The sequence below is a fragment of the Miniopterus natalensis genome, chromosome 17 (assembly GCF_054644295.1).
Source record: "Miniopterus natalensis isolate mMinNat1 chromosome 17, mMinNat1.hap1, whole genome shotgun sequence".
Classification (NCBI taxonomy): Eukaryota; Metazoa; Chordata; class Mammalia; order Chiroptera; family Miniopteridae; genus Miniopterus; species Miniopterus natalensis.
This window is the reverse complement of record NC_142097.1, coordinates 38,686,959-38,711,944: the sequence shown is the minus strand read 5'-3', so window position 1 is coordinate 38,711,944 and position 24,986 is coordinate 38,686,959. Positions and strand designations below refer to the sequence as shown.

At 49.8% G+C, this 24,986-nt stretch overlaps 1 protein-coding gene across 1 annotated transcript; it reads left to right on the top strand.

Annotated features, from left to right (window-relative positions):
• Window positions 1-8,605: 8,605 nt before the first annotated feature.
• Window positions 8,606-15,572, top strand: SLC16A6 (solute carrier family 16 member 6). The gene is made up of 5 exons (XM_016201480.2): window positions 8,606-8,837; window positions 9,792-9,935; window positions 10,826-10,954; window positions 12,766-13,584; window positions 15,322-15,572. Exons 1-5 carry the CDS (start codon window positions 8,606-8,608, stop codon window positions 15,570-15,572), a joined length of 1,575 nt encoding a protein of 524 aa, XP_016056966.1.
• Window positions 15,573-24,986: the final 9,414 nt, after the last annotated feature.

The window sequence follows — 24,986 nt, the reverse complement described above, 5'->3', positions numbered from 1 at the left end:
AATGGGCCAGAGTGTATCTGTAAGTGTGAGAAACCCTGGGCAGATCCCTCCAGCGCTCTGTGCCTCAACAGTTCTCATCTAGAAAATGGGGATGAGTGTCGGCTGCTGAAGTCTGATGATGGGGCTAAAATTAGGTCACATGTAAGGCACTTAGTAAAATGTTGGGAACAAAGCAAACCTGTAAAAATTAATTACAATATTAATTAAAATAATATGGATAATGCCTTATTATTATTATATTATTACAGTTCTGTCCCCACAACAGCCAGTTGTTTCACTTTTGGTGATTACAATCAGTTTCCACATATTGTTACGTGTGGATTCTTCACAAAACTGAAAAAAGGATCGCTTGCAGGGTCTTTGAGGAGTGGGGTCTTTGGGCTTGGTGAGCCATAAATAACAAAACAATGAGACCTAAGGGGTGCCCAGAGCTAGCCATATGCCAGTCACTTCCATCTGAAATTTACAGGCATCAAAAATTAAACCTTTCCATTCTGGGAGCACCACCATCGTTCCCACTTTACAGATTTGGAAGTTGACGCTCTAAGTTGAGTTACTCCAAGGTTGCAAAGCTCATGGGCGGCCCCCGGCTGTAGAGCACTGGCCCTAACAACACACTGCACCAGCACACCTGCCCCCACCTAGCTCACGCCCCAGCTCAGCAACTGCACAGAAAGGCATTTAACCCAGTTCACACCACCCCCAAATCACCAAGAAAACCAGGCAGCCAGCAAAGACGGGTTTTTATCAAAATTCACATCGCCCGTTCTTCCTTGTGGCGACCCTCTGCGCACGCATTCTCAGGCTAGGTCTCCCGGTTTTGACATGAGAACCACAATATCCGAACCCCAACCGAGGCGGCTGGGGAATGCGGAGAACAAGGCCTTTGCCTCCGGGCAGGTGCCAAGTGGGTCCTGGGGTCTGAGGTGGTCACCGGGGAGCACAGTCTGCGTCCCCGCGGGCTCCGAAACGCCTGGGGCCCGGCACACCGCTTTGTCCCCAGGACGGTTCTTCCCTGAGGTTTCCCGAGCGCACTCTCTGCTGAATTCCCGGTGCCCTCGGGGTGCGGGTCCCTCTGCTACACGGGGCGCCCCGCGAGCGAGGCGGCCGTGCACCTGTGCGGACTTGGGCTCGCGCCCCAGGGCGGTCGGCGTGCGCCCCCGGCCGGGGAGGCGGACTCAGCCCCGCGCTCACATCCCTTCGCTCAACGCGGATGCTGCTGCTGCGGAAAAGGGGGGAAAGCGGGGCGCTCTCGGCAGCCCGGCCGCCGGCTCCCTGGGGCCACTGCGGCACTCCCCCCCCCTCCCGGGACGGGAACTGCGGGGTGCAGGAGTTGACGAAATTGGGGGAAGTTGGCCCTGGAGGAGGAACTTGGGGACCGCGGCGCCGCGCGCGCGCGCAGCTCACACTCAAACTGGAAAGAACCTGTTCCGCCTGCGGAACCGCTACAGCCGCCAGCGCCGCCGGGGACCATCCCCGGCGCCCCTCACCCTACACCCCCCAAATCTCAGGACGCGGGGCGGGTTGGGCGCGCAGAGGGGCAGCTTGAGAAGGGAGACGGCCCGGGCGCGCTGGCAGAGAGGGCGCAGACGCCCCCAAACAAGTCCGCGTTCGCTAATCGCGGTGCGGCAAAGCGCCGGGGTCCGCTCGGGTCAGGCGCGCAAAGCCGCGCCCGGTTTTGGCCGCGTGCCCGGGACCCCGGCGGCGTTGGCGGGGGGGAGGGGGGGTCCCCGCGCGGGACGGCGACGCCGTTACCTTCCGTGACCCCCGGCTCGGCTCCGGACGGGCGCGCGCCCGGCGCGGACCGGGTACACGTGGGCCGGCGCGCGCGCTCCAGGCAGGCCCCCTCCTCCGCGGCGCTCGCAGCACATGGTCGGCGCCGCGCGCCCCCGAGGCCGGCGGAGACCGGCTGCAGCCGGTACAGGATCGGAGAGAGACGGCGACACCGGGACGGGAGACTGGCAGCGGCACGAACAGCCCCGTCGCCGGCGGGTGGGGGGCGGGGGGGAGGGTGCGGCCGGGGTGCCCGAGGCGCGGGAGTAGGTGGGGGGCCGGGGCGGGGCGCTGCGGGCCGGCGCCGGTGACACGCTCCTGAACCAACTTGCGTTAGGCTCCGGCCCACGCCCTAAGGAGTTAAATCTTTCTCGTGTTACCCAGCGGCTTATAAGGAGGGGAGGCCAAGCCTACGCCTTATTGGGAGCCTTTGGGGTTTATTTTCTGCCCTTCTAACTTGGTGAGTTGGTTTTATTATTTTGCATGTTTCAAACTTTGATGATGGGGTGTGGGGTTTTTATTTTCATGCGTTCAGAGCTTTTTTGCCGATGGGTGGCGGGAGGCGGAAGAGAGCGGTTCCCACTTAACATTTTGGAGAGGTGGTTCCGAAAAACATTCTCTTGACAGAATGCTCAGGGCCACCGGGACGCAGCGCTCTCGCCAGCGCGGGCAGCTGAGAGTTGAATGATCTTGGCCCTGTTCGGTGGGGTCCGGAAAACACCTACAGGCAAGTCTTGGCCTTTGAGCGCGCCCAGCCCGAGAGTAGGGGGCTCCTGACCGCGGGGCGAATCGGGGGGACGCCGGGCTCAGCGCCTGCAGGGATTTTCCCCAGGAAGCTGCCTGCGCGTCCCAAGCGCCCAATGTCAGAGGTGCCTTCCCCTGGGCTCGCGCGCGCACGCGGGGCCGCCGCCGAGGCAGCGCGAGGGAAAGCGGGGTCCCAGGTCCCCCCACCCAGAGCTCACTGCCGGGGCGTCAGCGTGACCCCGCTGGGGGAAGGCAGGCATTCCCCTGCCGAGCGCAGGTCCTGCACCTTGAGGGTCACGGCTGTCAGCGGCTCCCCTGCACTTCCAAGCGCCCTGAGCGGCCCGCCCCTGGGAAGCGCCCCTGGAGCTGAGCAGTTCTGTAGCGAAGCAAGATGAGTTTACAGAGGAAATGGGTTATTTCCTTCTCGGCTTTTTCTGTTAAAAAAAAAAACACAAAAAAACAAAACTCCCACCAACCCCCCAAGACAGGTGATAGAAGTTTGTGCGGTGGCCCATAAAATGTCACCCAACCCGGGAGTGTTAGAAAGCACCCCAGAGCCAAGTGCGGAAGAGCGATTGCAACTTGTCAACCAGGAAGCTAGTTGTTTGCGCTGCTAGGCGCTGGGGCTGGTTCTTTCTCCAAGAGATGCTTTCCACCCTGGAGAGTGCCTTTTCTCAGGAATCTTACTGTTTTTGCAAATCATAAGAAAACGAGTGATTTGTTTGCAAAAAAAAAAAAAAAATACCACGTGCTTATGCTAAAATCTCGAAGGGATGCATCTCTCCCTGTCCCAAGCACCATGAAGTGGCATTTTTTTTGGGGGGGAGGGGTAATACATCCTGCCTGGTGGATACAGAAATACCTCTTGTCATGACTAAGGGAAGGGTGGCCAAGGTAGAGAGTTACACTGTGTAAATAAACAATGCAGCCAAGTGGAAAAGCTCCCTCTGTCTTAATGAGTACCGCTAACCCTGAGCTTTCCTTCTGTGGTTTCCAAAAAAAGGGTTTTCCTCAGTGGAACTCCTGAGGAGGACACTTAAATTAGGGGCTCCGGTTTCAACATCATGATCTTGTAAATATGGGTGAATTGGTTGTATCTGGTGATTCAACGCTGCTGAGGCAGCCCTACAGGTTAGGTTTGGGATTTTTTTTTTTTTTAATAGAGAATTCAGATGAACTTCACCTAAGTACAGAATCATTTTGACAACTGGGACGGAAACAACTTGTCAAAAGCTGTTATCCAGGCTGCGCCTTTAAGAAGAATGGATGTTGGCAAATGCATTGCCCAGGCTTTGCTTTTCCCAGTGGCCACCACCATTTCCACCCAAAGCTTGCATGTTAAACTTGACTCTGAACTGACCCTGGACGAACACTCTGAGGGTCTATAATAACCCAATATTTTGCATTCTGCATGCCCAGGGCCTCAAAAAAGACAAACCCATGGGTTTTGCATCCAAGGACTCAACATGGGTTGAAAAAAATTAAAGGGTAGCTTAGAACAAGTCAGAGTCAAAGACTACCATAGATTCTAGGTCTTCAGGGCAGGAAGAGATGCGAGGTCATTGGAATCTAGTTCATCTACATTGCTTACCTGTAGAGGACACTGACCGTCCAGGAGCAAAGCAATTCACCCAAAACCACAGAGCCATTCAACTGGCCTCACCAGTTAGATCCCCCACACAGTAAACTAATGTCCCTTCCCATCAGATAAATTCACATGACCATAAAACTGAAACAGACACGTATTTCCCTATTCTGGAAGAATCTGTAGAGGCTGCTAAGTAACTGGGTTGAAAAGTCAGGCTTTAGTTTATTGCTTTGTTGAGGCTGACAGTCTGTTGGGCCAGGTGGCCTGCTGAGTTGAATGGAAGAAAGGCCAGTCCAGGAGAGCATTTATTCTGCAAGCAGGGACTTCCTCATTTGATGACTTGTTTTTCTAAGAAAAGAGCAGTGCATTGCTGAGGAGCACCCCAAGACTCATAATTTGCTTAGTAAGCTTTTATTGAGCACCTGCCATGTGCACTGCCAAGCACTTGGTCTGGAAAGAGCTGCTAATACCTGTAGGTGCCCGCCCTGTGTGATTGTACATGCAAAGTAAGTTATTATCTGGCACAGTTTAGAAACCAGGTTATCCTATCAGTCTATACATCTTCAAGCTAAATTTAATAGGAGACAGCATGCTTTAGGGTGATGAAGTCATAAACTTGAAAGTAGGACTGGGTTCTGGAGCGCCATCTTTCCTCCGTGGCATCCCCGTAATAACAAGAAGGTTTCAGTCCTCCAAAAACCTAAGAATGCAGGTGAAAGTTACATTTGGACCTGGCTTCAGGAGAGTAGCCCAGATGTAAAGCCAAGTTTTAAAAAGCAGACAAAGGAATCGAACACCCTAAAGGGACTCAGAAAGTACCCAGAAGGGGAGCAATCAAAAGGCTGCCATCTTCTAACGAGGGGATCAGATCTCATCAAGGCCCAGCTATGTTTCACGAACATTTCCAAGAACCATCTAGCATGTGCCCCTTCTTTCTAGCTCCCTCATTTCCTTGGGCCACCAGCTTTGGCCTGAGGAATCAGGTGAGTAATGAAACTCAGTGCTGAATACAAAAAGATCAGCTGTGAAAGCTGGATGGAGCCTTAAAGGTTCTCAGGAAATCTCTGACTAACAAGGACCTCAGGCCCAAAGAGGTGCAGTGACTTTCACAAGGTCACACAGTGAACTGGTGAATCAGGTCACAGACCTCTCCCTTTACACACCGAAGTCAAGGGAGCTTTTATTTTTTGGGGGGGAAAAACGTTTCCTTACAATTTTTATGTAAAACACCCCTCTCCCTGGCCTTTAAAATGCTGTCCTGGAGGCTGATTCTGCAGGGCCCAGGAGGCAGGAGATTTGACTCTGGACCATTTGGGTCAAGTCCCTTCACCTCTCTGAGGCTCCGTTCTCCAATTTTGCAAAATGAGCAGCATTGTACACAGAGGGGATGGACAAGATGAGGTCCTTCCCTTTCCGCTTTAACATTCCGTAATTCCAACTCCATTCTGGGGCTGCAGGTTGATCCTAATCCCACCAGTTATGCCCACACAAACCACTGATCATGACAGACAAAGAAAGAGGGATTCGCACCCATCGCCAGAGCTGAGAACGCTGGCCTGAGGCAGAGCCTTCTGTGATGGGTCAGCTCGTGTACAGAAAGTGCGCAGTCCTGGTTGGGTAAATGCACTCCAACCGCAAGAGCCTGTCTTCATCATGCGGTCATTTTAGGCCAAAGAGAGATCCGGTTCATTTCTGGGCCCTCATCTCCTTTATCCCAGTATGGTTTTTTAATCCCAGTATGTTCATATTCAGGTTGGCGCTGAGCCCTCTGTTCAGACTCTAAGATCTGATGTGCACCCTCCTAGCTTAGGACAATTGTGGTAACCTGGCCTTGGACGGTTCTTGTCCGAATGTGCTGAACTCGGGGAGGACATTGCCAGATGGTTTTAAATATGCTTTTCAAACTTGAGGCTCTTATTATCATCATCAACAAACATTTAAGTACATGGAGGCAGAGACATCTCTCTGCCTTTTCACTATAGTGTTCCCGAGGCCTGGCATGGAGCCTGGCACTTAGTAGGTACTTTTTTGAAAAAAATAATAAAAGTTATCTGCAGGGTACTTGGAAATGGGGGAGGACAGGACATTCAAGGGATGTAGAACCCAGATTTTGTTTTCTGTGAGCTTAAAATTTAATAGACCAAATAACATAGACTCATTCAAGTAAATAATACCCAGTTATCAAGAGACCTGTCACATGGAGAAAGCCCCTTAGGTTGAGTCAGTCAGAGGGAGCATCACAGAAGATGGATTTTCATGGCACCGGGCCTTGAAGGTGCCAGAGGGGGCACCCAGCTTGGGGAAGGGCGGGGCCACAGGCAAGGTGGTCAGAGCCTGCAGGGCAAGGAGGCGTCCATTTGGGCCATGGCAGGTGGGTCAAGTCAGAACAGACAGAAATAAGGCTCCAAAGACAGGTTGGGGTTCCATTCTGAAGGACACAGGAAGTCAGGCTAATGGTGGATTTTATCGTTCAGAATGAGGAAAACCATTGCAAAACCCTGAGGAAAAAAAAAAGTCGAGCCAATGCAGCGTTTCGGAAAGACTGATCATACGGAACCCGAGGAATCAGAAGGGGACTAGTAAGGGAGCGGTGGCGGGGAGGGGAAACGGAGGGGGAAGGCTGCGGGCGCCCCGGCCCCTCCCAGGGCAACCGCAGGAGGCGGGGAGGGGTGACTTCCCAATCTCCAAGCCAGCGCAGTTGTCGCTCCTGCTCCGGCTGGTGGGCCTGGAAGTCTGGGGGGGGGGGGGGGGGGCACTGAGCAAACCTCACTGGCTGAAGGGCTCAGGTCAGGGCTCCACCTTAAGTCACCTGCTCTCAGGACGGGCGCAGCAAGGACAGCTGCTCTGTAGCTGCGCAGCCCGCATCTGAGCCGCCCTCCCACCTTCCCCTTTGCTCTCGGGAGTGACACACTGACACGCGCGGAAGGGCACTGGCCTCAGCTGCAGACAGCTTAAAGCTCCTTAAAGCAGCTTGCGCCCTGTTTTATGCAACCAAATACTTAACAGCAACAGGGTGAACCGTATTAACTTGGGGCAGACTGGCTGCTTTTTAAGATTCCTAGAGTAAACTCAGAACATTAGATCCCAACACCAGAAATTGGCAAGTCCACTGGATAATGGGGCTGTGTCCCGTTATTTTTCAGTTTCTCCCCATCTGTCAATAAAACCTGCCTTAGACTTCACACGACGGATACACACCCCCCCTAAAAATTCACTGTATAATTGTAGAGAATTCTTAAACTGAAGATAGGTTAGCATGAAGACCTTAAAACCAAGGACTCATTATTACAGATACTAATTTTTAGTTGGGCTAAAACCACACATCACTGTTTCAAAGTAGATGTAACTGCAGAGTCCGAAAACCACAGAGTTCATGTGCAAGAGCCCAAGGCAGATGACTTCCTCCCTCCAGTGCTAAACAGAGTGTTTCCCCTTACTTGGAGGTATTAAGTTACAGGCCTGCTTGTGTGAAGGTTGGTTGAATGGGAAGCCTACTGAGGTCAGGAGTAACTTAAGGTTAACGGGCTGCCCGGGCCCCCCAGGTTGGCAGTGCCTTCCCTGGTCACTCTATTCTAGAGTAGTACCTGTGGTGTGCATGGAAATTCAACTGCTAATGGACCCGCTGCTGATCACCTTTGATAACTTACTCATGCCAAACTCCCAGAAGACAATTTCCACATCTGGGTTTATAGTTACGTTCTGTCCGTGTCTGTCCACCCATGTGGGACACTGATCATAATCATAAAGCTGCTGACTGAGTGGGAAATGGGATCAAGGCCAGGTAGCTGGATAATCTGGTCAGAGGCCTCAAGCACAGATGCACAGAGTGTCGGGCACTCAGTCCCCTGGAAGGTGGTAGATGGACTGTCTCTGTGTGCCTCTTAGCCTGCCTCTTTTTCATTTATGGTCGACATTCCCTTTGGTCACTTCAGTCTTCCTTTACCTAAACTTTGTCATCAAGCTCAAGGTCATTATTATTTTTTAAAAATATATCTTCATTGATTTCAGAGACAGGAAGGGAAAGGAAGAGAGAGGTAGAAACATCAATGATGAGAGGGTCATTGATCGGCTGCCTCCTGCATGTCCCCTGCTAGGGATCGAGGCCGAGAATCAAACAGAGATCTCCTGGACCCTAGGTCAATGCTCAGCCGCAGAGCCACGCCCGGCTGGGCTCAAAGTCATTACTGATCCTTGGTGTGTTGGCCATTCTCTGCCTTTCACTGCCTCTAAATATCTTCCCTGATGCTTTGTTTGTTTTTCCCATTTAATTGCCACAGCTTGGAAGTCTTACTAGCAAATTCTTTAGGGGGATCCATTGTATCTTTTATTATCCAAAGACTTTATACTAACTGCACATGATTTAAATATTCATCCACCTGAGAAATGTGATAAGCAGTTCTCGTCTGTTACGTTTGCTAAAGAGTATTAGAATCATCAACCCTCGTGCTATTATTGTTCTGAATTTTTATTTATTTTTTTACTTTTAATTTCAGATCAAGAATGACCGAGAAGAAATCACAGCTTTGTTCCAGAGCCAATGTTTATACTCAAGTGCCTGATGGGGGATGGGGCTGGGCAGTCGCTGTGTCTTTCTTCTTTGTTGAAGTCTTCACCTATGGCGTCATCAAGTCATTTGGGGTCTTCTTTAACGACTTGATGGACAGTTTTGAGGAATCTAACAGCAGGATCTCATGGATCATATCAATATGTGTGTTTTTCTTAACATTTACAGGTTAGTACATCTTTCACCTTCAACACTATTCTCATTTTAACTTGCCTAACTACGTAATGGTACTTGTTGTGTTTCAGATAATGTCTTCCTTGACCTCTTGGCATTTCTAGCCTCAAGTAATGCATTTTTCAGGGGGTTGGGGATGGCAAGAGAAAGAGGAGCTGAAAGGGAAAAGCAGCCTCATTTGCCGGCCTCGACTGCCTTCAATTCAACACACAGGCATTAGACACCTACTGTATGCAGATTCTTAGGGTGTTGAGGATTACTCTGAGGACAGCAGTAACCCCCAGTTCTGCGGGGGATATCATAGTTTTTAGAGAAGCAGCATCCAAAGTACTTGGCCTAGCCCAGCCGGCGTGGCTCAGCAGCTGAGCATCCACCCAGGAACCAAGAGGTCACTGGTTCGATTCCCGGTCAGGGCACATCCTGGTTTTCGGGCTTGATCCCCGGCGGGGCGGGGAGGGTGGGAAGGAGGCGGCTGATCAGTGATGATGTTTCTCTCTCATCAATGTTTCTGCCCCTGTATCCCTCTCCCTCCCTCTCTCTTGCAAATCAATAAAAACATATTGGGGGAAAAAAAATGCCGCGATTGATCTGCAGCTACTTGAATCTGCAGGTGTAAAACGCAGGAATAAGGACGGCTGACTGTGTACTTGTTTTTTAGAAACCTGAGTAAAGCGGACCCGCCCAGCTCAAACCCATGTTGTTCCAGGGCCAACTGTAATTCCTGAACTGACTTACGCAGGCGCCGCGGCACAAAGTGTATTGCAGGGTGCACCTCGTCCCTCCGAGGCCATGACCTGCGGGAGGGAACCTGATTAGGGCTCATGCTTGCGTGTCGCGTCCGTCCCGGGCACCTTCTCTCCGTGACGGAGGCTTTAGAGGAGGGGCCGCCAGAGCCCAGCCGCCGCCTCCGGGGCTAAGCGTCCCTTGCGCTCTGCGCTCTTTCCCCAGCTCCCCTCTCCACCGTCCTCAGCAACCGCTTCGGGCACCGCCTGGTGGTGATGGCGGGGGGCCTGCTGGTCAGCACCGGGATGGTGGCCGCCTCGTCCTCCCGTGAGGTTTACCACATGTACATCACCATTGGCATCATCTCCGGTGAGTGTTTCCCTCGGCTCGGAAGTTTTCCAGAGAATGTCGTTCGGAGGCCAAGGAAGGGAGGCAGGGACCCAAACCCCAAGTGTTTTTTCCTTCTCCCTTCCCTTCTCTTTTTAAAAGAAATAGTGCCCCAGACCGGTGGTTTCGAACAGGGCTGTACGGGCCCCAGGGGATATGAGAATCTGTTCTTAATGCCCAAGAACGTTTTGTCTAACTTTTTATATTTACCAATGAGAAGAAAAAAAACACCTCTTTAGTGATACTGTAGTTTGCCACCAAAAGACATCATTTTCGCAAAGATTTTTATTTCTTTATCTAGTATTTCCCAAATCAGGGTCTGAGGATCCTGAGCTATAGAGGGAGGGTGCAGTGTACTGGGCTTATTCTTAGGGGTCTGAGAAAACGTTTTTCTCTTTAAAAGGAGTCCATACATTGCTGACATATACATATATTCCCTTTATAGGTAGATAGATATGAGATATATAGCATATGTATGTATATATAGCTAATTGTCACACTTTAAAATTTTTAGATATTTCTATACATATCAAAACTCAGTTATTTCCAAATAGAAGTCTTATATATAAAAACCAAACTCAACATGAGTCATGTCCACTGTGAATTATATACATGTGGAAAAAAATGCAAAAGGGCAGGAAAAAAAAACACCCCAGCAAACAGTTTTTATACTCCTCACATCCCAAAACAACTGCTGCAGCTTCTCCAGACCTCTAATGAAACCCATTTTTCTTTGCTACAACACCTTTTCCAGAATGAATTACTGGGCTCCCAGAACTTAGGATTTAAAAAATAGACACAGAACCCCCAGCTCTCTGCCTGCACCTCCCGGTGCCCGGCCGCGGCGCTCACTGTTCTTTGGACTCGCGCAGGTCTGGGGTACTGCTTCAGCTTCCTCCCGGCCCTCACCATCCTCTCTCAGTACTTCGACAAAAGACGTTCGATGGTCACCGCGGTGGCTTCCACGGGCGAGTGTTTCGCTATGTTTGCTTTTGCACCAGGTAGGTGGTCACAGTAGCCTGTGTGTTAATGTGGCACCGGGGAAGCCGCCCGGCTGTCCCTGCTACACTAACTCACCCACAGCTGGCCGTTGGGTGGCTGTCACTGGACGCATAATACGAGGGTACTCGCTTCTCCAGCACATTTTTGGGATCTATCCCCCCTAACCCTCGTGTTAGGAATTCAAACATCTTAATCCCAGTCTACGTTTACACAAATAGGAAGATACATGGCACATATTCAGTATCGAGGCTTGAGACATCCATTCTGAAATAAGTAATTTAACAATTTGGGGTTGTGCATACTATTAATTCTTTCCTTTGTCAAAAAAGCCATATTCAACGTGCGTTTAAATTGTGCTCATAAAGTCAGTTTTATTATCTGTGTGTGGGTCATCTTACAATGGAGTTTTTATCCCTGGTTTAATTCCCTTTTTTTTTTTAAGAGTAGTTTTTTTCATTGATTTTGAGAGAGAGAAGAGGGGAGAGGGGGAGAGAAACACCGATATGAGAGCAAAACATGGATTAGCTGCCTCCTGCATGCCCCCTACTGGGCACTGAGCCTGCAACCCAGGCATGTGCCCTGACCGGGAATCGAGCCAGCAACCTTTCAGTGCAGAGGATGACACCCAACCAACTGAGCCACACTGGCCATGGCATAATTCCCTATCTTAAGGTTAACTTGTGAATTACTAACAAATAACAGACAGATAACCTTGGAGACACAGATTCATTTCCTACCCTGCCATTTTTGGCGATTGTGTCCGTGGACTGCACTCTGTTCAAAGGAGACACATGTAGAAGATTTTAGGGGTGACCTGTCATAATGTCTGAAGCTTTTCAGATAGTTCCAACCTCCCATTCGGGTGTCCCTCCCACCCTCCAGGCTGCCTCTGGTCAGCAGCCTGGGACCCAACTGACTGGCGGGTGACTTCCACAAAGTAGACACTAGGGAACTGTATCATTTCATTCTGAGGCAGTCGCTGAGCTGCTGTTAGAGTCTTCGTTTACTTTGCACTTAATGCACTGCGACTAAGGACTGAATGGCTGGGTGGATAACGCTGTAGCTCAGAGGCTGGATATTCTATTCTTCAGAGGCCAGAGAGTAAATATTTTAGGCTTCGTGGGCTAGAAGTCTCTGTCAGAACCTCTCCTCACCTCTGTGGTTGCAGCATGAAAGCGGCCGGAGACAATGAGCGTGGCTGTGTCCCAGTCAAGCTTTATTATCAAAAAGAGGCACCGTGTGCCTCAGTGACTGAGCGTCAGCCCATGAACCAAGAGGTCACTGATTCCATCCCCGGTCAGGGCACAGGCCCGGGTTGTGGCCCGATCCCCTACAGGGGGCGTGCAGGAGGCAGCCAATCGATGTTTCTCTCTCATGGATGTGTCTCTCTCCCTCCCTCTCTGTTCCTCTCTCTCTAAAAATCAATAAAAACATTTTTTTTAAAAAGAGGCCGAGGATCGGATTTGGCCTGCATGTTGCTGTTTGCCCAACTGATGTAGGCCAAAAACTTACTCCACCTCTATGCCCCTACCTGGCAAAACGCACCGTCCAATGCTCTTTAGGAGGCCCGGGCTGACAATTTTTGTGTTATATATAATCATTATGCACATTTTCTCCTTAATGATTCCTAGAAGCACCAAAATACAGAATAAAGGCCAATACAGGTGGACTGCATTCGCACTACTGAGTAAATTGTTTCAAAAATTCATTCTAAATCTAAATCCGTATTTCTACTCACTGTTTTCTCTGGATGTTGAGTGGATGTCTGGCCTTAACATTTTCTTTCCGCTTCCCTCCCCGCCTCTCCAAGCATTCACGGCTCTGAAGGAGAGCATTGGCTGGAGATACAGCCTCCTGCTCGTGGGCCTGCTGCAGTTAAACATTGTCATCTGCGGGGCAGTGCTGAGGCCGATTCTCATCAGAGGACCAGGGTCACCGAAGATAACTGGACAGGAAAACCCAAAAGAAGTGCAATACATGCTTGAAAACGAGAAAACACGCACCTCGATAGACTCCATCGACTCAGGAGTAGAACTAACTACCTCACCTAAAAACGTGCCTAGTCACGCTCACGTGGAACTGGAGCCCAAGGCCGACGTGGAACAACAGATCCTGGAGAAGACCAGCCCCAGGCGGAGCGACAGCAAAGGGCCCCTTCTGGACTTCTCCGTGTTGAGAGAGAAGGCTTTCCTCTGTTACGCGCTGTTCGGCCTCTTCGCGACGCTGGGGTTCTTCGCGCCCTCCTTGTACATCATCCCCCTGGGCGTGAGCCTGGGCCTCGAGGAGGACCACGCGGCTTATCTCTTATCCACCATGGCCATCGCCGAGGTTTTCGGGCGGATCGGCGCCGGGCTGGTGCTCAACAGCCAGCCCATCCGGAAGATCTACATCGAGCTCATATTTGTCATCCTACTGGCTCTGTCTCTGTTTGCCTTTACTTTCGCTACTGAATTCTGGGGTTTAATGTCCTGCAGCGTGTTTTTTGGTGTTATGATTGGAACGGTAGCCGGCACCCACATTCCGCTGCTGGCAGAAGACGACGTCGTGGGAATTGAGAAGATGTCTTCTGCTGCCGGAGTCTATGTCTTCATCCAGAGCATAGCGGCACTAGCTGGGCCGCCCCTGGCAGGTGACGTAAATACACCAAATCCAAACCCTTGTCGACTATCCCTTCCCCCCTTTTTTTAAAGTTTTTATTGAATTTAGAGAGAGGGGAAGGGAGAGGGAGAGAAACCTTGATCGGCTGCCTCCTGCACGCCCCCTACTGGGGATCCAGCCCGCAACGCAGGCACGTGCCCAGGAATGGGACCGGCGACCTCTCGGTGCATGGGATGAAGCTCAGCCCACTGAGCCACACCACCCAGGGCTCCCCCTCCACCATTTTTATTTATTTACTTACATATATATTTTTCAAAATACGTCTTTATTGACTTCAGAGAGACGAAGGAAGAGGGAGAGACAGATAAAAACATCAATGATGAGTCATTGATGGGCTGCCTCCTACATGCCCCCTACTGGGGATTGAGCCCGAAACCCGGGCATGTGCCCTGACTGGGAATTGAACCTCAATCTGGCTTTTTAAATGTAGAGTTGGACAGGTGGAACATCTGTAATCTTTCTGGACCTGAAGCATAGTTCAGCATGACACTGTTTAGGGCAAGAATATTATTAAGGAAGACTGGAGATAGGCTCTACATGGAAATCATATTATAAAGTGGGCACTATCGTATAGATTACGTAATCTATAATATTTACTATTCCCTTATTAATTGTGCTGGCTTCCTGTTTGAGTCTGATTTTAATGTCTACTGATTTTAATACTTCCATAGAATTACAGAGCTGGCAGAATTAGAGATTACCTGAGCAACTCTCTTGACTTCAATGTGAGGAAATTCAAGGTCAAAGATTGTGAGCCGATGGTCCAATGGCAAACCAGGGACCAGGTCACTCTGCCCAGGCCTTTCCCACCACCTTGCCTTATAAATGCTAGAGGGGACCCATGGATTTATAACTTTGTTAACCTCTGACTTAGAACAACAGAACTAAGGGACATCTGTGAGTCACCTTCCCTTCTTAGGACGCTGAGAGGGAGTTGAGCACAGAGCAGCACCCTGCATTTACTCAGTTGATTACTACAGAATATTTCCTGCCCTGGCCGGTGGGGCTCAGTGGTAGGGCATCAGGTTTGATTCCCAGTCAAGGACATGTACCTGGGTTGCAGGTTTGATTCCTGGCCCCAGTTGGGGCTCATGCAGGAGGCAACCAGTCCATGTGTCTCTCTCTCTCATCCTCTCTCCCTTCCACTGTCTAAAAATCAGTGGAAAAAATATCCTCAGGTGAAGATTAACTATATATGTGTGTGTGTGTGTGTGTGTGTGTGTGTGTGTGTATATGTGTGTATATATATATATATATTTCCCTGTAGGAAGGACATGGGAATGTTTCATCTTAGACCTGAAATAGATCTTTAAAGTTATTGGGACTGAAAATCTTACCTCTTGTGAAAAAACATCTGAAATGAGCCCAAGTGAAAATGATAGAGCTCCTTCCCCTCTTAAGAATATTTATTACCTTTTCAAAGAAGCACAAGTCTCATGGTCCCACGTTTTAGATTCTCTACTGGGACAGATTAGCCCACGAAGAGATTTTAGGGACGCCGTTATTTCAGCTGCTAATAAGTATGTTGTATGTTTGTCTGATTTATCCCCTCCCCCTCCCCCCCAGTCTAGAAGAGAGTCCTACCTTCAACACTCCTTAGGGAAACAGGATAAAACAAAGAAGGCAAAGGGAGTGAGAGGCGTGGGAGCGGGAGGGCCGGGGGAAGGGCCGATGCCCGCTGCTAACGGCTGTGAACGCTCTCTCCCAGGCCTGCTGGTCGACCGCAGCGAGCTCTACAGCCGAGCCTTCTACTCCTGCGCCGCGGGCATGGCCCTGGCCGCCGTGTGCCTGGCGCTCGTGAGGCCGTGTGCCAGGGGACCGTGCCAGCGCCGCCCGGCAGAGGCGGGAAGCGCGGAGAGCTATCGCGGGCGAGCTTTACAGGACATACCCGAAGACTTCCTTGAGATGGACCTGGGCAGAAGCGAGCATAAGGGTCCCAGAAAGCCAGAGGCAGAATGACAGGCCAGCTGGGGGGGCGCGGGGGACACGGCGGCGGACGGGCGCTAACCGCCCCGGGTACCTTCAAAACGACCCTCTAAAGGGAATGTACACACAAATGCCACTCCCAACATACTTTTCTTTATTGTTAAGTTTTCCTTTCCGCTTGTTCCTGAAGCCAAAACAGAAACAACCAAATGCTCTTCCATCCGCGGCTGTGGCTGTGGCCGTGGCCGTGGCCGTTCCGAAGCGACGCACAGGTGGGGAGGACTGGCTCCCAGTCGTTTCAAACAGCCGCCTAAATGGGCACAGTGGTTTCCAGAGCTCTCCCACGGCTAAAACTGCTACATTGTGAAACGGCACCTAGCCCAGGTCACTGCAATGACATTGGCCATCCAAAGAAAAAAAGAATCTCAACTCTCTTCTAAAATTTCTTGTTTCCAGAACTACGAACGAATTGTTTAAACCCCTTTGAGAAATACCGAGGTTTACATTAAAAATGAATAGCCTCTTAATTTTCCAAGTATTCCATGGAAATGAAGTACATACATTTGAAGACCAAACGTTTGGCTAATAGATGGAAATTTCTATATATACATATAAACTTGAAATGCATGAATGGGAAGATTCCCACTTCTTTTCATGGCCAGTCATTTCCAGAAGTATTTCACACAGAATATACAGAATAGATTCAAAAATGCATCTCCTGTTGCTTTTAATTATTCAGAAATATGTGACTGTAGAGTCTTTAATTTAAACCACTATTTATTATTAAGTTATTCTAGGATGATTAAAGTAGTCAAAAGAAATATAACCTGGGACATAAGCATCATTCTTACCTCCCTTCTGCAATCCTTTAAAAGCCCCAACGGAGACGACTTCTCGCAAAGTTACTCCAGGAGGGCCACGTGGGAACGACCCTTGCGTTTGATTAAGGGCAGCGGGCGCTATTTACAGCGGGGACAATGACGAATAGCAAATTGCCTTAGCATTTTAAAACGATGTTTCATCGCCTAAGAATACTTGAGGATCTTCTTCGATCAGAATTCTATTTCGTTGACTTGTTGAAGCAATTCTGATTCAGAAAAGAAAACCATCTGACCGCAGAAGCATTCCTGCATCTCGCGTGGGGCAGCAGGGACGCTTATCGTACCATCCCGAGTTACGAGTGGCAATCGGCATCTTACCTAAACTCCGGTTGCTCTCAGTCGCCAGAGTTTTCAGGGTAACCGATCGTCGTCGTTTTTTGCAGTTACACTACATGTAGAGTATTTCTCATCGTAGCCGTTTTCGGTAAAGAAGGCGAGTGGGAGGGTAACGGCGGGTTTCTGCTCCTAGGACCGACTCTCGCTCCGCAGGCGACGGTCCGCCTTCTCCGTCTTCACTGTTAATTTATGACAACTCAGGGGGAAACAATGTAACAAAGCCTAGTTTGATTACAGGTACACAAAGCTTGAATCTTTCTCTGCACTGAAGTGAAAGTGGCATAGTTCCTCACCGCCTGCTAGATCTTGTACAGAATTTTATCAGCCATAGAAATAGGACAATCTGTAAATCTCTGGGGAGGGTGGGACTGGAAATGACAAAGTGTCCGTCCAAAAAAAGACACACCTAAACCGAGGTGGATGTAGCGGATCTCTGTCACTGCTTGAGAAGGACTTTGAGCTTGTGACAGTGTTGCAGACTTACATGACTTCAGCACTTTATAACAATTTTTACTATGAATGTTAAATACAGTTTAATATTTATAACTGATTTCTGAGCTACGTGCTCAATGTCCATTCTGTTAACTGCATGGAAAAAAAAAAATGCCAATTTCAGCTTGTCAATAATCAAGGTTTTCAATGTTTGGAAGAAAATGAAAACAGGATTGCTGATTTGTTCTGTACTAGGGACATTCTGGTACTTCTAGATTTGCAATAAATGAATGGCTTTTTTATTTAAAGAGACTGATTAGTCTTTTATTGACTCATTGGCATTCACTGTTTGATCCAATTAAAGTTATAAAAACAATTTCTGAAAAAGCTTTTCACTCTACTAGAGACACAAACACTTCTGAGAAGTGTTTGTTGATTTTATTTCTTGGATGAAAAATACATGAATGAAATGATAGCATAATAGCCACCAAGTAACAGCTAAGCCTCACAACTGTAATAAGTAGAAACAGTGAAGACTATTCAGTTATAGAATAATCCTAAGAACTGCTCTGACCTGTAAGTAAATAGCACACCGACTCAAGTTCACAGGCATTGGTGAACTTTTTCTGTAAAGATCCAGGCAGTAAATATTTCAGGCTCTGGTGCCGTGAGGGCTCTGTCACAGCTATTCAACTCTGCTATTGTCTTGGGAAACTAGCCATGGACAGACAAAACTCCTGCACCAATGACTTCACAGGTAAATTTTACCAGACATTCAAAGAAGAATTAACACCTATCCTTCCCAAACTATTCCAAAAACTTTAAGGGAAGGAAAAAATGACTCCCAAGCTCATTTTAAGAGGCCAGCATTATCCTGATTCCAAAACCAGATGAAGACATTACAAAGAAAGAAAATTAGAGGCCAATATCCCTGATGAACAACATATCAGCAAACTGAATTCAGCAATACATTAAAAAGGTCATACACCATGATCAAGTGGGATTTTTTTCTTTGGGACGCAAGGTTGGTTTAATGTCTGCAAATTAATTAATATGGTACACCACATAAACGAAATGAAGGGTAAATACATATGATCCTATCAATAGATGCAGAAAAAGCAACTGACAAACTCTAGCACCGATTTATGATAAAAACTCTGAGCAAAGTGGAACCAGAGGGGGCGTATCTCAGCATACCGAAGACCATACAGTATATCACAGCTAACATCGTACTCAATGGGGGGAAACTAAGTGTTTCCCTTAAGATCAGGAGCAAGACAGGAATGTCTACTTTCACCACCCTTATTCAACATAGTCCTAGACGTCCTCGCCACAGCAATCAGACAAGAAGAAATAAAAGGCATCCAAATTTGAAAGGAGGAAGTAAAACTGTCATCATTTGCAGATACTATAATACTACATAGAGAGAACCCTAAAGGTTCCACCAAAAAACTACTAGAACTGATAAATAAATCAGTAACATAGCAGGTACGAAGTTAATATTCAGAAGCTGGTTGCATTTTTATACACCAATAATGAACTATCAGAAAGAGAAAGTAAGAAAACAATCCCATGTACAACGGCATAGAAAAACACAAAATACCTAGGAATAAATTTAACCAAGGACGCAAAAGACCTGTACTTGGAAAATTATAAAACACTAACGAAAGGAATGGAAGAAAGGCACCCATAAATGGAAGCATATACTGTGTGCTCATGGATAGAAAGAATTAGCATCGTTAAGACGTGCTAACTACTCAAAGCAATCTGTAAGTTCAATGCAAACCCTACCAAAATACCAACGGCATTTTTCACAAAACTACAACACATAATCCAAATATTTATAGAGAACCACAAAGGATCCCAAATAGCCACAGCAACCTTGAGAAAGAAGAACAATGTGGAATGTAACATGCTACCTAATATCATAAAAACAGATACATAGATCCCCTGGCCGCTATGGCTTAGTTGGTTGAAGCATCAGTCCGTGCACCAAAGGGTCACAGGTTTGTTCCTGGTCTGGGTGCATATGGGAGGCAGCAATGGAAGTTCTCTCTCTCTCTCTCTCTCTCTATCTATCTCTTTCTCTCTCCCACCTCCCTCTTCTCTCTCTAAAATCAATAAAAATATTTTTTTTTTTAAAAAGAAAGAAAATGGTTTTTCAGTCAGGGTTCCCATAGTCCAGGTCAACACTGAAGTCATTGGGAAGTATTTATTATATTTACATTTCTGTACTCCTCAAATATTCTAAAATTCATAAAGAAATGATCGTGAATCATTTTCAAAAGCTCCCAGATGTGAGACTCGCTAATAGGGATCTAGAGCTTGGAGGCCGTCTCCTTTGAATTTTTAAATGGTAATGAGCGTTACTTTAAATTGCCAATTTAAAGTCGCTTCAGGCATGTTACATGCTTAAAGGTCACTCCTACAAGTATGCATTGTGCTGAGAAAAGAGATGTTGTCCTTGACCTTAGATTTGTCTTCATACAGGTGTTAACAGAAGTGAGGGCTACAAGCTCCAACAGGTGGGCCAGCCACTGTTTTATAAGTAAGGAACCTAGCGCCCCCTGGCGTTCTGTTTCTGTATTGACTGCCTCAGAGTGCAGAGCCACCCAAGGGACAAGAAACTTGCAACTTTATTTTTCACGTTAAAAAACTTCTCATATCCAAATCGAAATTACTTCAGTGACTATGCACTTTCTCAGGGGAAATCAGATACCAAAACTGATACCCCACACCTCTATCTATAAAGGCGTTTTAAATATAGCTCACCAAAATTATTGATAGAAAATACAAACCGTGGCTATGTAGTTATATGATTTATATGCCCTTCCAGCAACTCAAGAAAAAAACAAACAAACAAACAAAAACAAGCACACCAACTATTCTAGCAACTTACACTTCTAGAATTCGGCCAAAACTTTAAGTACCTCCTCCGCATTGTCAACTCCTGCACTAAGTCCAGACTTTGTCACTGAGCTCTGGACTTATACAGGCCCATGTGACAAGCAGATGGGTGACAACTGGGCATTTCCAATTGAACAAGTCCTCAACAGAACTCTTAATCCTTCTCTCCAAACCTGTGCCTCCACAAGTCCTACTGGCTCTACTTCCTAAATACATCCAGAGCCCGACTGCTTTTGCCAAACTACCAGTACCCCTGATCCAAGCCAATGTCACTTTAGCTGGACTATTGCACTAATCTTCTAGCCTGCTTACCTGCTTTCACTCTTCCTACACACCCACCCGCTGCACCACGGCCTTCGCTCCCCAGACGGCAGCCTTACAATATCCTTTTAAAGCACAAGCCAGACATGATCACATTTAAAACCCAATCCTTGCCCAGTCAGTGTGACTCAGCAATTGAGCGTCGGCCTAGGATCCAGGAGATCACGGGTTTGATTCCGGGTCAGGGCACATGACCCGGTTGCGGGCTCCATCCCCGGTGGGGGGCGTACAGGAGGCAGCCGATCAATGACTCATCACTGATGTTTCTCTCTCTCTCCCTCTCCTCTCTCTCAATCAATAAAGACGTTTAAAAAAAAATCCTTCATGTACGGCCTCATGGAGGCTATAACCTTCCCCGCTCCCCTTGGTTTTGCTACTTTGGCTGTACCGGCCTTCCTACTACTCCTTGAAATCACAAGAATCAGGCCTTGGCATTCTTGGTTCCCTTTGCCTGGCGCACCCTTCCCTTAATGTGTACCTGATGTAACACTTCAATTTGGTGCCCTCCAAAGGTCACCCATGAGGAAGCCTCACTATCCTCTCCAAAGCAGTGCTCGTTTCTATCCTTTTACTCTGACATGATGTTATAAAAGCATCTGTTGGCTCCTTTATCATCTGTCTCTTCCACTGGTACGTTAGAGAACCAGGTTTTTCTTCAGTGCTGCATGCCCAAGGTTTTGAGCAGGGCCTGGCACACAGCAGATGATGCTCCAAACACATTGTTGAATGAATGAGTTCTTTTTTAAAAAAAAAAACACACCCACGTTTTTACTGATTTCAGAGAGAGGAAGGGAGAGGGGGAGAGAGAGAGAAACATCAATGACAGTCATCGATCAGATGCCTCCGCAGGCACCTACCAGGGATCGAGCCCACAACCCAGGCATGTGCCCTGACCAGGAATCAAACCGTGACCTCCTGGTTCATAGGTCAAGGCTCAACCACTGAGCCACGCCGGCTGGGTGTGAGTTCTTTGTTTTTCATTGACTTTTACAAGAGAAAAATTCACGATTACAGCTCAAGAGTACCTGGTGCCGCTGTGAAGCATTTGGGCCACCCGGGCCCAGGACACAAGCACTGTGCTCAAAGCCTACAAGCCCCACGTCTGAGATGGGTCTCCACGTGCTCGGTGACAATGTCCTACATGTGTGGGCCAGGTGTAGGGAAGGAAACATAGATCCACCAGAGACGAAACAGCGGGAAGAAATGACCACTGGGTGGTATGCAAATGGGAACTCAGGGTTTGCACACTGCTGGAGCAGACTTTGTTTTCACCTAACCTGTTCCCAGTAGATTAAGGTAAAACATTTTTCCATGATGTTTTTTTTCAAATGCCTCAACTGTCAGCAAGTACTTTCCTGGATCTTGGAACAAAGCAGGGCCGGAAAGCAGGGAGCCAGGGACCTGGCTTCACTTCTGCCACTGGTGTCACCGCACAGTTTCCTTAGCTACCTGGGGCCTGTCTCCTCACCTGCGAAATGCACTCGGCAACACTCACCTTACTAACACTTTACAATTCTGCTCGCCAAAAGTGAAACGCGTGTGCGGGGAATGCCAAGCCTCTGGCAACAGGAGCAGAGGGTAAAAACCACCTGCCACCGAGAGCAGCAGCAAGATCTGAGGGGGTCAGCGCCGGCTCGAGGCGCCCCCCGCGCGCACCCCCTCGCGGCCTGGATGTCAACACGCTGCGCCGCGGGGGCGGGCGGCGCCCCACGGGGCCGCCTCCTTAAACAGAAAGGTTCTCTCTCCTGTTGATTCAGCTCCACAGGCCCATCTCGCCACGTGCAGGACCCAGCGGTACTAACCTGGAGCTGGGGCCGCGCGCCGGCCGCGGGGGGCCCTTGGAACGGGGGCAGTCACCGCGTCGAGGGCTCGGCACGAGGGCGGAGCGCAGAGGAGCTCGGCACCTTGCGTATTAACCGCGCGCTGAGACGGCGTTCTGTGTTCTGGAGGCGCGGAATTACAGAAAATGTACGCAGCGGAAGGTCGTTTCACGCGCGTCCTTTCGCATCTGCTAACGTGGCTCCCGGACACTTTTAAATGACGCCGCGGGCCCTGGGGTTTGGATCGGGCGGCTCTGCTCCGGACTGCCCGTCGGGACGGGGCGGAGGAAGCGGCCAAGGGCCAGACTCCTTCGGAAGGCGCTGCCCGCGCGCTGCACCCGAGACGCCACGCGGGCCCGCTCGCCACGCGGAGCGGCCGAGGCCCCCCGGGGTGCAGCCGACAGAGCGCCCGAGGCCCCCTGGGGTGCAGCGGCCCGAGCGGCCCGCGGGAGCAGAGGCCCGGCCCCGGGGGCGGGGTCACCAGCCGCGCCCGGCCCGCGAGGGGAGGGCTCGGGCCCCGAGGCGGAGGGCGGGGCCGCGCCGGGAGCGCGGGGCCGCGGTGGGTGCGGGGCCGCTCCCTCGGGCCGGGCGCGCGCGCGCCGCTTCCAGGGGGCAGGGCCGGCGCGCGGGGCGGGGCGGAGCCGCGCTCGCTCCGGGAGGGACGCGCCCGCCCGGGGGCCGCGCGGGCGGGGGGGTAACCAGCGTTCGGATCCGGGGAGGCTGCGGGTCAGAGGGCGAGCGGACCAGAACCTTCCGCAGAACCTCCGCCCCGCCCGCAGGCCCGGCGGCGTGGACGGCGTGAGCCGCCCCGAGCCCTCCCCGGACGCGGGCGCGACGCCGGGTCGGCCGCCCCGCTCCCTCCGCCTGCGCGTCCCGCGCGTTCCCCACCCGCACAGCGGAGCCTGCGTGGGTTTGCTGTCCAGCGACGACAAGGTTACCTACGGGACGTGAAATCGAGTTGCAGTAAACGTTGTATTTTAAACCGTAACCTAAGAAGTCGCCCCTAAGCGCGCACAGCCCGCGGGCTAGTTACGCGCAGCTTTCAGGGCACCGGCGCCGGGCAGTGCGGGGCGTCGGCTGACGCTTGTCCAGCGTTTAACAAAACCAAACGACGCGTCTGATACCTTCTTCCTGGTCTCCCAGCGCAGAGTAGGTGCGAATGGGCCTTTCGTCTCGGCTGAATGACCGTGACCCCCGGAGACGCGCCCCTGCCGAGTCCGGGTCCAGGTAGCGCTGTAACTGCAGGCGCACCTCGGACACGGGGGTTCCCCGGACACGGGGGTTCCCCGGACACGGGGGTTCCTCGGACACGGGGGTTCGGAGCCAGGCCACGGCAGGAAAGGAAACTGCGATCGAGGGACATGAATGTTTGGGGTTCCCAGTGCGTGTGAAAGTCGTGTTCACACTATCCTGTAGTCTGTTATAAAGTGTGCATTAGCATTAGGTCTTAAAAAACAATGGAGGTACCTTAATTAAAACAGACTTTATTGCTAAAAAACCATCATCTGAGCCTTGCTGAAAGATGACATCAACAGGCTTCCGTGACACAAGTCGCCGCAAACCTTCAGTTCACTAAAAAAATGAAATAGGTGGAAAGCACAATAAAGCAAAGCGCAGTGACACTGACCTACGGGACTCAAACTGCATTTACCTTGTAGGAAAATGGAAGAAAACCGAACAGAATGAACAATAATTAAAAGCACATTAGAGAAAAACACACTGTTCGGGAAGTAAAACCTGTAACAATCCACAAGAGCCCATGCTCCGCGATTTCTCTTCTCTACTGCGTGACCAACGCTCAGTCCCCAGCAAACCACCATCTCCTAAATGACTCACAGGTCTCATCAAGCCGGGGCGTGGAGGTCAGGGGAAGCCACTCCGTGCACTGCGTCACCTCTGAGGACTGCATCCTGGTCCCCACCGTCGAGATGCAGCCAACATTCCCAACCCAATGGGCCACCCCGGGCATTGCTGGCACACGGAGGGTAATCCCAGCACACTCCCCCCCCTCAAGTAAACACTTGCTGCGGACACGAGGAAGATTATTGTAGGAATGAACCCACTGCTGCTCTAAGCCCACAGGAAAAGTGCAGCACTCACAAGCACCACTACAACAAATTATTTGCAAGAACCCTCACAAATGACTGTCAGTTAAAGCTGACGATTGCAATGGACCCCCCACCATGACCACCACCCCAGGCTGGTGTAGTGCAGGTACCACTCTTACTGTCACTTGCAAATCTTCTAGAAAGGAGGTCACATTCTTAAGCGGCTGAAATTGGAAACAAGCTGACGCTTCTTTCAGGTAGAAACTGACAATGAACAAAGAAAAACAGGAGGGAAGGCAGCCCAGAGGGTAGAGAAAATCACAGAAAAGGAACAGAAGGTGACCGGGGAGAGTGGACTCGTGGGTCTAACGTGGGAGGAGCACCTCTTTTGAAAAACTGAAGCACAAACCACCCCCTGGGAAGTAGGGTCCTGGGAAATCCTATACAGGTGTTTACACTGTTTATTTACTTACTAGTTACTGCTGGTCCTAGCTCTCTCAGGAGACATAAACATATCTGAACGGATGTCTCGCTGACAAAGACCAGGCTACTAGGACAGAAGAAAGAGTTGAGTTTTTTTCATTCAAAATGAGCCTCATGTCAAGTTCAGGTGCTTTACAGGTGCTTCTGCTGTGTTGCTTTGATACAGGGCAGAATCAGTAAGCAGTGTAGTCCAGTGAAACACTCCACCCAAAAGAAAGA

Bases quoted from the DNA above. Each gene is read 5' to 3' on its own strand.
- SLC16A6 (XM_016201480.2), top strand. From the start codon at position 8,606: ATGACCGAGAAGAAATCACAGCTTTGTTCCAGAGCCAATGTTTATACT. The intron at 9,936-10,825 runs GTGAGTGTTTCC...GGACTCGCGCAG, and splicing joins CACCATTGGCATCATCTCCG to GTCTGGGGTACTGCTTCAGC. The intron at 10,955-12,765 runs GTAGGTGGTCAC...CGCCTCTCCAAG, and splicing joins TATGTTTGCTTTTGCACCAG to CATTCACGGCTCTGAAGGAG.